The sequence below is a fragment of the Gallus gallus genome, unplaced genomic scaffold (genome assembly GCF_016699485.2).
Source record: "Gallus gallus isolate bGalGal1 unplaced genomic scaffold, bGalGal1.mat.broiler.GRCg7b scaffold_46, whole genome shotgun sequence".
Classification (NCBI taxonomy): domain Eukaryota; kingdom Metazoa; phylum Chordata; class Aves; order Galliformes; family Phasianidae; genus Gallus; species Gallus gallus.
Genome location: NW_024095998.1, coordinates 67,189 through 82,323, shown reverse-complemented (window position 1 = coordinate 82,323; position 15,135 = coordinate 67,189). Strand labels below are relative to the sequence as shown.

Below are 15,135 nucleotides of genomic sequence, written 5' to 3'. Positions count from 1 at the left end.
GCCAGCCCTGTGAGCTGGGGGGCTCCTGGCGTCCCCGGCCCAGCACTGTTGGGCAGCCACAAACAGGGACTCTCTGGGCTTAGGGGATGGGCTCTCGTTGGGTCAGTAAATCACCCCCATGCACATGCCAAGCCAGAGCCTCTAGCTTCACCTGGACGTAGAGCTCTCCTTCGCAATACGTTCCTTATCCTTCTGAATTCTCCTCCATCTATCCTTGTTCAAGAATTTGATGAAGGTTGGTGTGCCGGCAAATCTCACTGGAATGGGGAAGGCAGAGGAGACTCTCCGTATACCCTTGGGCTTACTCACAAGGGGCGCTCAGGCCTGTTCCCAGAACATGCGCGAGGGCTGCTCTGCTCCCCACACTGCTGACATCTGCACCGCCCAGGACCCTCCCTGAAACCATCGCTGGCCCCACTCCTCCTCTCTGCCATCTTGGGACTCTCTTTTGGGACTGCAATAGTGACATTGGTTTTGGGAAAGTGGAGCCGGGTGGGGATGTTGAGCTGACAGGGTGAATTTTGGGGACCATGTCCTTATACTGGGGGAGGGCAGAGCCTAAGACCCTGACGTGCTCCTGCCATAGCCAGGGATGGGGGCACGTCACAGCCAGCGCCTTAGTTTTGGAGAGGCCAGCAATTGCTTGTGGGAAGAGGCCGTGCTGAGCTGGCGTGAAGCTCTGACACAAGTCAGAGCCCTTGGTTGATGGTCAGCAAGGGATTTCCAATCTCAAGTTGGTGGCCCGTGCCATGGAAAGGAACTGGAAGCTGGTGGGAGCTGTCCCTGCTCCCTGCAGGGGAGTGGGAGTAGGTGCCCTTTCAGGATTCCTTCCAGCTCAAACGATTTGATGATTCTATGCCATATCCTCGTGGGCAGGACTGGGACAGCCATGGACACAAGGAACAAACACTACGGAATGAGAGCTGGGCAGCTGCAGCAAGCAGCAGCTGCAGCCACCAACATACTCACTCGGGAAAGACGACAAGGCAGCCAGAGAGCGCCAGGGAGGCCACCGGTGCCGCTCGGGACGCCACCGTGTCCAGCAGCCAGGGGGCCTGCAGGGGAGGAACAGGGAGGATGTGAAACATCCTAGTGACAGCTGAGGCCCTGGGGACACGAGGAGCCCAAGGCAGGGAGAGCTGACGGCCCCGCAGCACTTGCACGGCCCGAGCAGCTGGCCAGGTCCTTGTGGGCCATGCGCAGGCACAGCAAGGGTCACGGGACTGCCCGGGTCACGCAGAAACCTACAGCTCACCTTGAGAAGAGCTCTTCTGAATTTCTCTTTGCCTGACAGCTTCTCGAGGAAGTCGCGGTAGAATTTCATTTGAAAGGTCAGGCCATCAATGTGGAGCACTCCAATGTCCTTGAGGACAACGGCAACGTTCTCGCCATTCTTCAGGCAGCCGGAGAGCAGGGACACGGTGCTTTGGATGCACATCTGTGCTCTCTGCCAGGTCACAGAGGCAGCTGTGGCCACCTCACTGTATTTCAACAGCTCCACCGTCCTATGGAAGGAAAAATGCGAGGAAAGCAGTTCATTATACAACTGGTTTTCCACAGTGCTTCCCTAGAATTGCTTCTTGAGGCCATCAGCCAGAACAGCCCCATGTTTGCATGGACTCCTGCCAGGGGGAGGTTTACTTCTGAGAACGGAGGCGGTGGCCCTGTTTGCCCTGCCCGTGAAGCCAGCAAAGTTTAATTTCTCCTTCCTACCGGGTAGGGACTCCCTGCGGGTTCTTGAGGTCGTACGTGGCTATCAGGTTTGCAGAGAAGTGAAACACCGGCCACTGCAGAGTCACGGTCCCATCCTCAGTCCTGATGTCTTTGGAGATGGTGTCAAAGGAGCTGAAGGTGGCAATCCAGACTATTTAGAAAGTAGAGGCTTCCCTTACACCTACTTCTCGGATATCATTTTGACAGTCCACATCCCTGCATGTAGAGGTATATTGCATTCATTTGGCCAGACCATACGGCCTGCCGACATCAACCAATCTATTATAGAGTGGTTTTCATTGGTATTATTGGACACCAGCGTATAGCCTCTGCCTCAGGGCAGGATGGGCACTCATGGTGGCCAACTTGGATATCTCCGGACCATTCACCATAACACTTTCTGCCCCAGAGTCCCACAGTCTCAATAACCAAGCTGGCACACTTTCTCTCGGCTTTTGCCTGAATCGTTGGACTAAATCCATCAATTCTGTTGCCATGTATGGCTGGGCTGTTATGTGCAAACCAGTCTGGGCAGGGGGCCACTGATCAGGAGGCTCCCCTACCGGTCTATCCTGTACTTTCTTTGTTTCCTGAGTTATAACAGGAGGGACCTCTGGCGGATCTGTCGCAATCGGAGCTTCAAGACACCTTCATGGCACCCTGCAAATGCAGCTGCGTGTGTCTCACTTTGAAAAACTTACCTTCAGGAAGGAGCAGAGAGATTTTCCACACACGGCCACGAATCCTCTTCTGCCACCCAGCACATCCACTTCCGAGCAGGACACCATCACTCCCATCAGCGAGTTGCCCTCTGTTCCCACGCCCTAAAAAGAAAACAGCCACGCACAGCTGACTACAAAGCCTTTGGAGCAATCACTGACAGACACAGAGCGTGCACACATCCACCGCCAGGGACGTGCTGGGAGCTGATGTCTCTGGGCCCAGTGCACGGCAGCATTTGCTTCAGTGCTTTCATGCCTCCTGGCAGCAAACCTCTGCTGCCAAAGCAGCCTTTACTCAAGGAAACTGTGCCATAAAGCACAACGCTTTCTCACCTGAGTGTCCCCATACAACAGTGAAAAAGACGAACCGTGTCTTCCTCCACCATTGTACCACCAAGTACCACCATCGCTACACACACTCCTCTCCCCACACAGATACACACTGCCATTGCCAACCTGACCGAAGCATGAGGGGCCGGGCCCAGAGGGGCCTCCTTAGGGCCAGCAGGCCCCGAGCCAGGCCTGCTGAGCTCCTTCCCACCCTCCCAAGCAGAAAAAAACCAACCGCACCGCTGCCAGTACAGCCCCGCAGCAGGGAATGCACGCAGCTTCACGCCGCTCCCCTTCCCCCCGTCCTAACAGAAACCAAACGAGGAGAGATTGACATATTCTAGGATTCTGTCCCCACTAGAGCCAACCAGCCCCAGTCTCCTATATCCCTTTGTATGAACAACAAAGATACACAGCGCTGCAGTTAGGCCGGTGCCCACAGATCGCACAGCTAGAAAGATGATCACGTTGGAAAGGGAGAGCTGGAAATGAATGAAAAGGCTCACCCGTGTCCCGGGCTCGCAGAAAAAACTCCCAGAGGAGCCATCTCCAGAAAGAGATCCTTCCCCAGGGGCAGTCAGCCCTTCAGCAGGCTCTAGGAGAGCTGCAGCCTGGCTCCAGCCCTTCCACTCACACAGCTGGATTGCCTTCACCTGGGCTCCCACGGCTCACTCAGGGCTGGCCTCAGGTGGGCAATCAGAGCTTCAGGACATGATTCAACAGCACTTCCCAAACACCCCCCCACAGCCCCCTCTTCTCCCATATCCCCCTTACATCCCTTCCTGAGTCCCCCACAGCCCCCTCTTGTCCCATATCCCCCTTACATCCCTTCCTGAGTCCCCCACAGCCCCCTAGAGCCCCACATCCCGCCCTATAGCCTTACCTCACCACATCCCTCCCGAGAGCCGCATATTCCCCTATATCCGCCCTGTAGCCCCCCGCAGCCCCCTCAACTCCCACATCCCCACCATATCTCCCCCATTGTCCCCTCTAGCCACAGACCCACCTCAGCCCCGGGGGAGGGGCACCGGGAGCCGCGCTCGAGGGCTCGGGGGGGCACGGCCCGGATGCGGGCAGCAGCGCTGCGCCGGTGGGGGCCCCGAGTCCTTCAGCCGTCCCAAATGCCCGCCTCCCACGGCCGAGGGGAGGGCCGCGCACGGTTCCGCTCCCTGGCCCCGTCCCGGAGCCGTTCTCCCGCACACCTCCGGCGCCGCTGTCCTCAGCACCGCTCCCGTCGTGCCGCACTTCCGGCTCGGGGCTGCCCGGACAGCTCCGGCGCACAGCGGCTGCAGCGGCGGGGCCGTGCGGGGCCGCCCGGGTAGGGAGCGGCGCCGGCTGAGGGGAGAGCCGGGCGGGCCCGAGCCAGCGGCCAACGGCCGCTCCCGCGCGCTGCGCCTCAGCCAATCGGAGCCGGCGGCGCTGCCGCTGAGCAATGAGAGGCCGGGCCGGGCCGGGCCGGAACAGCTGCTGAGCAATGAGAGGCCGGGGGCGGGGCCGAGCGGCGGCGAGGGAGGAGGGGCCTCGGGGGACAGCCTATGGCTGTAGGGGATGGGCGATGGGATTGGCTTTAGGGATGTGCGATTGGGAAGAGGGATGAGGGAGTGGGATTGACAGTGGGAGCTGGGGTTGGGATGAGGGACGGGGAATGGGATTTGGAGTAGGGATCTGGGGATCTGGGGATGGGGGATATACCACGTGGGATTGGGACATTGGCTAGGGATTGGCTAGTGTCTTGTCCACCTCTTCATCCCGCTTGGCTGGCCTGTAGCAGACTCCCATGATCATCTCAGGCTTACTGGCCTTCGCTTTTACTCTGACCCATAAGCTCTTGTCTCGCTCCAACGCATAGGAGGGAGAGGAGGTTCTTTGATATACGTATACCCGGCGTGAGATTAAGAAACAGCGGTTGAAATGGTGGTCCGACCAGTTTATTACAAATCTCAATAAGGGAGATGGGGAAGGGGAGGACGGACACTAGTACGGATCGGGGTAATGGGCAAGGGAAGGAAAGCGATGGAAACGATGGGAAATAGAAGCAAGGAGTCTTGATAGGTACAAACTAGGGTGATGAGGAAGGGAAGAAGGGCAGCAGAAAAGATAGGAAATGGGAGCAAGGAGTCTCTCTAGGAAGCAAGACGGAGATGGACACCACCATGGGTCCGGCGTGGTTCCTGATTCAGTCGCTGATCCTCAGGAGAGGTGGGCCGTTGGGCGTTGTTCCGTAGATGAGGACGGTGACCGCGGCGATGACGACGACGACGGGACAGACTTATTTCTAAGTCCCAAGTGGTTGAGTCAGCTCTGTCTGGAGTGACAGCTTGTGGCTTTTGGGTCCCAGCAGGAACGCCTTTGGTGCCCATCTCCCCAGCCTTGCCAGCAGATAAGAGGGAGTATGGAGACGCCAACTTGTAGCTCGTCTTCACAGGATACAATGGTATCATCCTGCAATTTCCCAGAGCAAACAGGACTTCTTTGGTCACAGGACAGGTCTTCCGCCAGCAAACAGTCCACACAGCGGACCTGAGCACTCCCTTCACTCTTGGGCCCAAGGCAAACAGCTCCAAAGAAATGCTTTCCAATGGAAAAGTGTCCGCACAGTGATGCTGATTGCCACACGGCAACACCCACCTCTCATCTCCTAGAGTCTTCTCACAAGACATACCTCAGGAAGCAAGCTTTGAGCCAGAAAATAAAGCAGCATACAACACCTTTTATAAGTAGAATAAAGCATGGAATCAGACAGGGAATCAAACAGAAGAGTTGCAACAGCACACTCTAGATCAAATGGGATACCTTTGACACATGGGCCACCTGGGAGCCAGGCAAAGAGGTCCGAGTCTAGGCCTTTCCAGGTTTGGACAGGAACATGGGCTATTTTTTGGTCCCCAGAGACCCTTATAAGATCCCATTCTACCACAGACTACCCCATATCACCCCACCCCCAGGAACCCTAGAGGACCCCATAGGATCCCATCTTCCCAACACTTGCACCCCATCAGACCCAATAAGACACCATCAAATCCCCTATCTCCCCCCCAAAACAGGAGCCTATAGGACCCCATAGACTTCACGAGAGCCCAGCCCCCATAGGATCTCTTGGGATCCCATACCTTCCACATGGGGCCCTGTGCGACTCCATAGGTTCCAATCCCCCCATGCATAGAACCCTATAGGACCCCCAGAGAGTCCCATCCCCTCCCATACGACACCATAGGACCCCACAGAACCCCATACCCACCATAGGACAACATAGCACAGCACAGAGTCACATTCTTCCCTCCCACCACCCCATAGGCCACCATAGGACCCTATAGGACCCCATAGGATCACATACCTTCCCCATGCTTTCCCCTAGAGGACTCCGTATGTTCCCATCCCTCCCCCATACTACTCAAAGGACCCCACAGACTCCACGAAGGTACCATTCCCCCATAGAACCCCACATGGCCTGAAGGATATTTCTCCCCAGGGAGGTGGTTGAGTCACCATCCCCGCATGTGTTTCAAAACCGTCTGCATGCGCTGCTCAGGGACGTGCTTGAGCGGAGGGCTGTTAGAGTTGGGCTGCTATGGGTAGGCCATGTTTGGACGCGATGATTTTTAACCCCGCCCCCTAGAACTCTCAAGGACCCCACTGGATCACATTCCTACAAAACCAGGACCTCATAAGACACAATAAAATCCCATGCCCGTCCCCCCAGGAGGAATCTATAGGACCCCATAGGACCTCATGACATCCCATTCCCCCCATGGGGCCCAACACAACCCCAGCAAATCCCTTCTCCCCCCTCTCCCCATAAAACCCTCTAGAAACCTAGAGCACCCCATAGGATCCCATACCCCCCGTAGGACCCCATAGGACCCCACAGGTCCCCCCTTCCCCTTCAAAGCCTGTGACAAAAGCAAATCCCTGGGATCCCCCAAACAAAGCACTCCCTGCCCGCTACGGTTGCGGGAGCGACGCAGTCACAGCAATGACGCAGAGGATCAATGTCAGGTAATTTAGTGACTGTTCTAACAAAGAATCCATGAAAAAACTTCCAGGCAAAACAAAGAAACCTTCTGCCAACTGGTCTTCAACAAGACGGGTAGAGTCCTTTGGAACAGTCGTTGCTTCTGTGTCAACTACTTGAACATCAATTCAGGCAACGGCTACTAAAGGAAAAGGAGTAACATAACATGGAGAGCACAGAAAGGAAGAGAGAGGAAACAGAGAGGAGCCAGCACTCCCACCCGGGGCGGGCAGCAGGCTGCTGGTGCCAGCGTCATCATGGGCTGCGGCCAGCACTGCCCACGCTGTCACCGCGGCGACGTTTGTGACACGGCCACCCGGGAGGGGTACGAAGGCGGTGCACGCTGGTGGGTCCTGCATCCTGAAGGAGCATCTGGCAGAGAGCAGACGCGTCTGAAGGGATGAGCTCCGGCATGGCTGGCGCCAACAAGGAGCAACCCGCCGGCACGAGGCGGAACAGGATGAGCTTCTGCAAGGATGGCCCCGCAGCGCGGTGTGCCTCCAGACCCACATGCACCGACACCCAAGGTACACGGGTCCAGAGCCACCACAGCACGCTGCTGCAGCCAAGCTCGGGACGGAGACGACACTTCCCATCTGCCACCTCACTCCCGCCTGGCAGCGGTAGCGGTGCCGGGAAGCGGCAGATGCAGAGTGTGACCTGCTTTTCTTTGCCCTCCAGAGCGAGTTGCCGTCTGGGATGCGGTGGCCGACTACGTACAAGAGCACCTCCTGGTGCAGAAGGTGGGTTGGCTGGCGGCTTCCTCCTCTCCCTGCCCGGCTCAGATGAGACTTCCTCTCGGTCTTCCCCTCCACAGAAAGCAGGAAACTCACCCCACATGTCTCTTCTGGGCATGCCGTGGGCTTCCTGCACATCCTGCGGGATCACCTGTGCTGGGCGGTGTCCTATCTCAGGGCTGAGGCCAATCGTGGCAAGCCTCTGGATCCCACCAGGCTGCTTCTGCCCTGACTGCTGTGCTGCATTTGGGAGGGCCAGGGGAAGGAGAGGACTGTGCAGCCCCTTCCCAAAGCCATTCCCGATGCCCTGGCTTGTGCCTCTGAGCAGCGCGAGAGGGCTCCTCAGCTGCGCCCCTGCGTTGGACCACCACATGGGCTCTTCCTCCAGCCGGCCCATAACCCTTGCGCCCTTCCTTCCTCTTTCACTTGCAGGGGGTCTGGATTGCCACCTTCGGCACCTTTGACACCATCAACAAAGACATCAGGAGTGAGGACGGGACCGTGACTCTGCAGTGGCCGGTGTTTCACCTGTCTGCAAACCTGATAGCCACGCACCACCTCAAGCCCCGCAGGGAGTCCCTGCCAGGTAGGGTCGGCGGGGGGATTAAACTCTTGCTGGCTTCATGGACAGGGCAAACAGGGCCACCGCCTCCGTTCTCAAAGGCAAACCTCCCCGTGGCAGGAGTCCATGCAAACATGGGCTGTTCTGGCTGACGGCCTCAAGAAGCAGTTCTAGGGAAGCACTGCGGAAAACCAACCGTATCATCAACTGCGTCCCTCGCATTTTTCAGCCCATAGGAAGGTGGAGCCGCTGAAATACAGCAAGGTGGCCGCAACTGCCTCTGTGACCTGGCAGAGAGCAAAGATGTGCATCCAAAGCACCGTGTCCCTGATCTCCGGCTGCCTGAAGAATGGCGAGAACGTTGCCGTTGTCCTAAAGGGCATTGGAGTGCTCCACATTGATGGCCTGACATTTCAAATGAAATTCTACCGCGACTTCCTCGAGAAGCTGTCAGGCAAAGAGAAATTCAGAAGAGCTCTTCTCAAGGTGAGCTGTAGGTTTCTGCGTGGCCCGGGCAGTCCCGTGACCCTTGCTGTGCCCGCGCACGGCCCACAAGGACCTGGCCAGCTGCTCGGGCCGTGCAAGTGCTGCGGGGCCGTCAGCTCTCCCTGCCTTGGGCTCCTCATGTCCCCAGGGCCTCAGCCGTCACAAGGATGTTTCACATCCTCCCTGTTCCTCCCCTGCAGGCCCCCTGGCTGCTGGACATGGTGGCGTCCCGAGCGGCACCGGTGGCCTCCCTGGCGCTCTCTGGCTGCCTTGTCGTCTTTCCCGAGTGAGTATGTTGGTGGCTGCAGCTGCTGCTTGCTGCAGCTGCCCAGCTCTCATTCCGTAGTGTTTGTTCCTTGTGTCCATGGCTGTCCCAGTCCGGCCCACGAGCATACGGCATAGAATCATCAAATCATTTGAGCTGGTAGGAATCCTGAAAGGGCACCTACTCCCACACTGTGCACTCCCTGCAGGGAGCAGGGATTTTCCGCCAGATGAGGCTGCTCTGAGCCTGGTCCAGCCCGACCTTGGATGCCTGTCGAGGCAGCCACCACCTCTCTGGGCAAGACGTTGCAGTGCCTCACCACTTTTCTGTCCAAAACATCTTCCTTATATCCATTGGAAATCTTCCCTCTTTCCGGTTGAAACAATTGCCCCTGGTCCTATCCCAACTGACCCTGCTACAGCCTTTAGAAACCAGCTGCCTTAATGCAGAATGAAAATGTGCCTGTCCGCAGGCAATCAGAGAGAGCAACAGCCATTAGTGGAGTGCTGCGTCCCAACGCTCACTGTCTTCTCCTCGCGTACAGGTTTCAAATGGAGTTTGTGCCCAAACCACCGCCCGGGAGGATATACCGCAAGTCCTCAGGAAGCGTCCCTGCTGAGGGGAAACCAAAGAAAGAAGAGGCTTTGCCACCTCTCGTCCAAGAGGGCAAGAAAGGTAAAGCAGCTTCCAGCTCCTTTCCATGCCACGGGCCACACACTTGAGATGGGAAATCCCTTGCTGACCATCGGCCAAGGGCTCTGACTTAGAATCATAGAATCATAGAATCGCTAAGGTTGGAAAAGACCCACAGGATCATCCCGTCCAACCATTTGCCCTTCACCAATGGTTCTTGCTAAACCATGTCCCTCAACACAACATCCAAACGCTCTTAGAACACCACCAGGCTCGGTGACTCCACCACCTCTCTGGGCAGCCCATTCCTGTGCCTGACCTCCCTTTCAGGGAAGTAGTATTTCCTAACGTCCAGCCTGAATCTTCCCTGGTGCAGCTTGAAGCCATTCCCTCTAGTCCTATCACTAGGCACACGAGAGGAGAGGCTGAGCCCCAGCTCACTACAACCTCCTTTCAGCTACTTATAGAGAGCAATAACGTCTCCCCTGAGCCTCCTCTTCTCTAGGCTGCACAATCCCAGCTCCTTCAGCCGCTCCTCATAAGGCCTGTGCTCCAGTTCCCTCACCAGCTTTGTTGCCCACCTCTGGACACGCTCCAGGGCCTCGATGTCTTTCTTACAGTGAGGGGCCCAAAACTGGACGCAGCACTCCAGGTGCGGCCTCACCAGTGCTGAGTACAGGGGGAGAATGCCTTCCCTGTTCCTGCTGGCCACAATAGTTCTGATACAAGCCAGGATGCCATTGGCCTTCATGGCCACCTGGGCACACTGCTGGCTCACGTCCAGTCTAGCGGCAATCAACACCCCCAGCTCCATTTCTTCTACACAGTCTTCAAGCCACTCTGCCCCAAGCCTGTAGCGTTGCCTGGACTTGTGTCAAAGCTTCATGCCAGCTCAGCACGGCCTCTTCAAAACTAAGGCGCTGGCTGTGACGTGCCCCCATCCCTGGCTATGGCAGGAGCACGCCGGCATCTTAGGCCCTGCCCTCCCCCACTGGAAGGACACGGTCCCCAAAAGTCACCCTGTCAGCTCATCATCACCACCCGGCCCCGTTTTCCCAAAGCCAACGTCACTAGTGCAGTCCCAAAAGAGAGTCCCAAGATGGCAGAGAGGAGGAGTGGGGCCAGAGATGGTTTCAGGGAGGATCCAAGGGAAGCGCAGAGGTCAGCAGTCGGTAGAGCGGAGCGGCCCTCTCGGATGTTCGGGGAACAGGCCTGAGGGCCCGTTGTGAGTGAGCCCAAGGGTTTACGGGGAGTCTCCTCTGCCTTCCCCATTGCAGTGAGATTTGCTGGCACGCCAACCTTCATCAAACGCTTGAGCTCGGCAAGTGTAGATGCAGGAGAATTCAGAAAGATAAGGAGCTTGCTGCGGAAGGACAGCTCTACATTCAGGTGAGGCTGGAGGCTCTGGCTTGGCATGTGCATGGGGGTGATTTACTGACCCAACGAGAGCCCATCCCCTGACCCCAGAGGGCCCCTGTTTGTGGCTGCCCAACAGTGCTGGGCCGGGGACGCCAGGAGCCCCCCAGCTCACAGGGCTGGCCCCTCTCTGGATCCCACGGGGGAGAGCCACGGGGCTGCCGGTGAGCTGTCTGTGGGGAAGGCTGCGTTGCAGCCAAGGGTCCTGGCTCCGGCTTGCAGGATGCGGCCCCAAAGCCATCACCCACTCAGGCGAACCCCTCCCGCTCTGTCCTTCCAGTCTGCTGCCAGCGATCTGCGCAGTGCCTGAAGCCCAAAAGCAGCCGCTGACCTGCCAGCTGCAGGGCCAGGCAGGAACCAAAGGCCAAGAAGACCGGGGCCGAGCGCTGGGAACAAAACGCGTGAGCTTCCGTGAGGAAGACCTGGAAGCGGAAACGTTCCAAGGCCAAGAATCCAGGCTACCACTGCTGCACTGCGACTCAGTGCAACTTCTCAGGCAGAGGGCTAAGAAGAGCAGGCCAGTGCACAAAGAACCTGAGGAGGTGGCTGCAGCAGCATCTCAGAGTGAGGCCAGCCAGCCTGCAGAGTCCTCCGCCAACAGAGCGGGAGTGCTGCCACCGATAAACCAAGTAACACAGTCTCCGCAGCGTCAGCCTCCAAACACCAAAGCCCCACCCCGCAGGAAGGCCACCCGCTACCCACGCTGATGCGGGCATGGGGCGCCCAGGACTGACAGAGCTCCACTCGAGGCTGCAAAACTGATGCGTCAATCCCATCTGCATCATACCTAACAGTAGACCAGGCTGCCCAGGGCCCCAAACAACCTGGCCTTGAACACTGCTAGGGACACAGCGCCCACAGGCTCTCAGGGCATCCGCTTCCAGCATCTCACCACTGGCTCTGGAAAGAACTTCTCCCTGACATCCAATCTTAAGGATTTCTCAACTCAAAACCACTTCCCCTTCTTCTGCCATCACCTACCACTGTAAAGGTTCGACTGCCCTCCTGTTTGGAGGCTCCCTTTGTATACTGGAAGGCTGCAATGAAGTCACCACACCGCCTCCTCTTCTCCAGGCCCATCAACGAGATCTAGAGTGAAATGTAGAGGGGAAAAAGCTGTCAATAAAGCCTTACCATCGGCCTATTCTGTAGAAATCTCCAGAATGCCTGTGACAGTGTCATTGCGTCTTTTCACACCAGCTCTTGTGCCGGTGGAGGGGGAAAGAATTGTGGGAGGGCATCAGAACATCTCACAGTGCTTTACTTGAAGCCAAAGGAAATCCAGCATCACGGTTGTCTTGTCTGTTAGAGCTTTTCCGCTGCAGGGGATGACCAAAAATGAAGTCAGCTTCCAATTGTTGCGGCAGCTCAGAGCTCTCAGAGGATACCAGCGGTCTCTGGAGGCCCTTTCCAACTGGAAGATTGCGGCCTATAAAGAATCACAGAATCATAGAATGGCGTGGGTTGAAAAGGACCACAATGACCAGCTAGTTTCCACCCCCCCCTGCTATGTGCAGGGTCGACAACCACTAGACCAAAGTGCCCTGTGCCACATGCAGCCTGGCCTTGAATGCCTCCAGGGCTGGGGCATCCACAACCTCCAGGGGCAACCTGTTCCAGTGCCTCACCACCCTCTGGGGGAAAAACTTCCTCCAAATATCTCACCTAGACCTCCCCTGTCTCACTTTAAGACCATTCCCGCATGTCCTATCACTACCCCCCCTCGTTACACTCGTACCCCCGCCTCTTTATACGCTCCCTTCAACTATTGAAAGGCCACTGTGAGGCCTCCTTAGAGCCTTCTCCAAGCTAAGCAATCCCAGGTCCCTCATTCTTTCTTCATAGGAGAGGTGCTTCAGCCCTCTCATCTTCTTACTGGCCCTCCTCTCCACCCACTCCAAGAACTCCCCATCTTCAGGAGAAGAGAGGATAAAGGCAAGACAGACACTGACTCACAGAAGAGCCAAAGGAGAGAAGAACAGACACAGGTAAGAAAGAAGAGCACAAGTGGAAAAGGAGGAGAAGAGAGGATGAAGGGACGAAAAACAAGCAGATGGGGAGAAAAGCTGAAGAAGGGATGAGTGAATACAGGTCAGACAGAAAAGCAGAAATCGAGAGGAGCTGAACGGGAGAAGAGGGAAAAGAAGCATAGCAAAAGTACAGGAGATGGGAAGAGAAGAAAGAGGCAAGTGAGAAGGGCAGAAGAGAAGAAGCGAGGACAGAAGAGCAGAGAATGAAAAGCGCCGTAGAGAAGAGCGGATAGTGCAATGAACATAAGAACAGTGCAAGGGAGCAGATGAAGAAGAACAAATAGCACAAGAGGAGTGGAGATGAAGAAGAGGGGTGAGGGCACAAGGAAGAAAGGTCAGAAGAGAAGAGGAGGGCAGGAAGAGGAGAGAGGGGAGAAGATACGGGAAAAAGGAACAGCAGAAGGGTGCAGATGCAGAAGACAGGAGATGACACAGGGAACAACAAAGAGCAGCAAAGGAGAGCAGTCCGAAGAAAGACAAGTGAGGATACAGGGGAAAAGCAGAGGAAGGGCAACGGATGCAGAAGACAAGTGAGGAGACAGGGAACAAAGCAAAGCAGAGAGGAGAGCAGAGGCAGAAGGAAGAGGAGTGAGGAGAAAGAACAGTAGAAAAGGAGTAGATGCCGATGAAAGAGGGCTGAGGAGACACGGAAGAAAAACAATGGAAACAGAGTGGGGAAGCAGAAAAACGAGCAGTGGGGAAATGGAAACAGAAAAAGCAGAAAAGACGAGCAGATGCAAAAGAAAGAGGAGTGAGTATGGGTAAAATATAAAGCAGGAGAAGAGACGTGCAGACGCAGAATAAAGAGAAGCGTGGAAACAGGAAACAAAGTCCAACAGCAGAGGAGTGTTGAAGCAGAGGAAAAAGGAATGAGGACGCAGGGGAATAAGAACAGAACAAGAGTGAGAATGCAGAGGAAAGAGCAGGGAGGACAGAAAAGAAGGGAAAGACAGGGAGGGACAGTTGCAAAAGAAGGAGTGAGGATAGCGGGAAGAAAGAAGAGCAGAAGAGCAGAGCCAATGCAGACAAAAGAGGAGTGAGGAAGCAGGGGGAAAAAAACAAAAAAAAAACACAGCAGAAGAGAAAAGCAGATGCAGGTGAAAGGGGAGTGCTGAGATGCAAGGAAAACAGTCAGAAAAAGAGTGAGGATACAAGGAGGAAAGAACGGTAGAAGAGGAGAGCAGGTGCATGTGAATGAGCAGTGAGAATACCGGGGAGAAAGAGGAAGAGGAGAGCAGATGCAGAAAAAAAAGAGAAGTAACGTGACAGGGAAGAAAAGAGAGCAGAAAAGCAGGGCAGACGAAGAAGAGAGAGGAAGCAGGGGAAAAAAACACCTGAAGAAGAGTGCAGATGCAGAAGAAAGAGCAGTGAGGAAACAAGAAAGAGCAGCAGAAGAGGAGTGTAAGCGCAGAAGAAAGAGGAGTGAGGAGACAGGGAAGAAAACTGCAGAAGGGGAGCGCAGATGCTGAGGAAAGGAGTGAATTCACAAGCCAGAAGAAAGCAGAGGGGTGTAGATGCAGAAGAATGAGGAATGAGGAGAAGGGGAAGAAAGAAGAGAAGAAGGGCATATGCAGAAATGGAGCGAGGAAGAGAAGAAAGATGAGCAAAAAAGGAGAGTAGATGCAGAAGAAAGGACGAAGACACAGGGAAGAAAGAAGAGCAAAGGAGGAGTGCTGATGCAGAAGTCAGAGGAGTGAGGAGACAGGGAAGAAAGGAAAGCAGCAGAGGAATGCAGATGCAGAAAGGAAGCAGGGAAAAAGAAGAGCAGAAGAGTGCAGATGCGGATGAAGGAAGAGTGAGGGTACGGGCAAGAAAGAATGGCACCATAGGAGCCATTACTGGGAGAATGAAGAGGCAGCTGAGGAGGAGGGAGCACGGGGGGAAGAATGACCCAGCAGAAGAGGTGCGGAGAATCTAAGGGAGAAGAGCGCAAGAGTAGATGAGCTGCCACAGCAGCAGCAGCAAGAGATCAAGCAGATAGAGGGGAGAAGAGGGAGGAGGAGAATGGGACAAAGGGAATAACGGGCAGAGGACTGAGAGCAGGGAACAACAGAGACAGAAGTGCAGGAGAAGGATAAGGAGAAATAATGGTGCAGAGAAAAGAGAGAGAAGAGGATGGGGGAAAAAAACATCAAGTAGAGGAGAGGAAGACAGCAGAGAGGAGAAGTCAGAAAAGACAGAAGAGAGAAGGGAGGGAAGGGGTATCAGGGAAGGGATTCCAAAGGTAGA

General features: G+C 55.8%; 2 protein-coding genes across 7 annotated transcripts in view; one reads left to right on the top strand and one right to left on the bottom strand.

Moving 5' to 3' along the window:
- The window catches only part of LOC121106500, a 90,282-nt gene that overhangs the window by 8,511 nt on the left and 66,636 nt on the right, over positions 1-15,135 (bottom strand). Inside the window, exons 9-11 of one of the 6 annotated variants that reach the window (XM_040657145.1) lie at positions 12,131-12,305; positions 11,858-11,965; positions 2,448-2,537 (exon numbers count right to left, since the gene is read on the bottom strand). In XM_040657145.1, coding sequence (XP_040513079.1) covers positions 11,925-11,965; positions 12,131-12,305 — 216 coding nt within the window. In that variant the 3' untranslated portion in view covers positions 2,448-2,537; positions 11,858-11,924. Of the gene's footprint in view, positions 1-2,446; positions 2,538-3,771; positions 4,125-6,751; positions 6,920-9,334; positions 9,443-11,463; positions 11,966-12,130; positions 12,306-15,135 lie in introns of those variants that run through there. The other 5 variants (XM_040657146.1, XM_040657147.2, XM_040657144.1 and 2 more) reach the window with 5 other exon arrangements.
- LOC121108887 lies at positions 7,846-11,583 on the top strand. Its single transcript, XM_040657155.1, has 6 exons — positions 7,846-8,100; positions 8,306-8,562; positions 8,763-8,848; positions 9,372-9,502; positions 10,738-10,849; positions 11,157-11,583. The coding sequence occupies exons 2-6, from the start codon at positions 8,380-8,382 to the stop codon at positions 11,581-11,583; spliced, it is 939 nt and encodes a 312-aa protein (XP_040513089.1). The 5' UTR covers positions 7,846-8,100; positions 8,306-8,379.

Excerpts from the sequence above, each read along its gene's own strand:
- LOC121108887 (XM_040657155.1), top strand. The coding sequence starts at position 8,380 with ATGTGCATCCAAAGCACCGTGTCCCTGATCTCCGGCTGCCTGAAGAAT. Across the intron at positions 8,849-9,371 it reads TGCCTTGTCGTCTTTCCCGA|GTTTCAAATGGAGTTTGTGC; the intron begins GTGAGTATGTTG and ends CCTCGCGTACAG. Across the intron at positions 9,503-10,737 it reads CGTCCAAGAGGGCAAGAAAG|TGAGATTTGCTGGCACGCCA; the intron begins GTAAAGCAGCTT and ends TCCCCATTGCAG.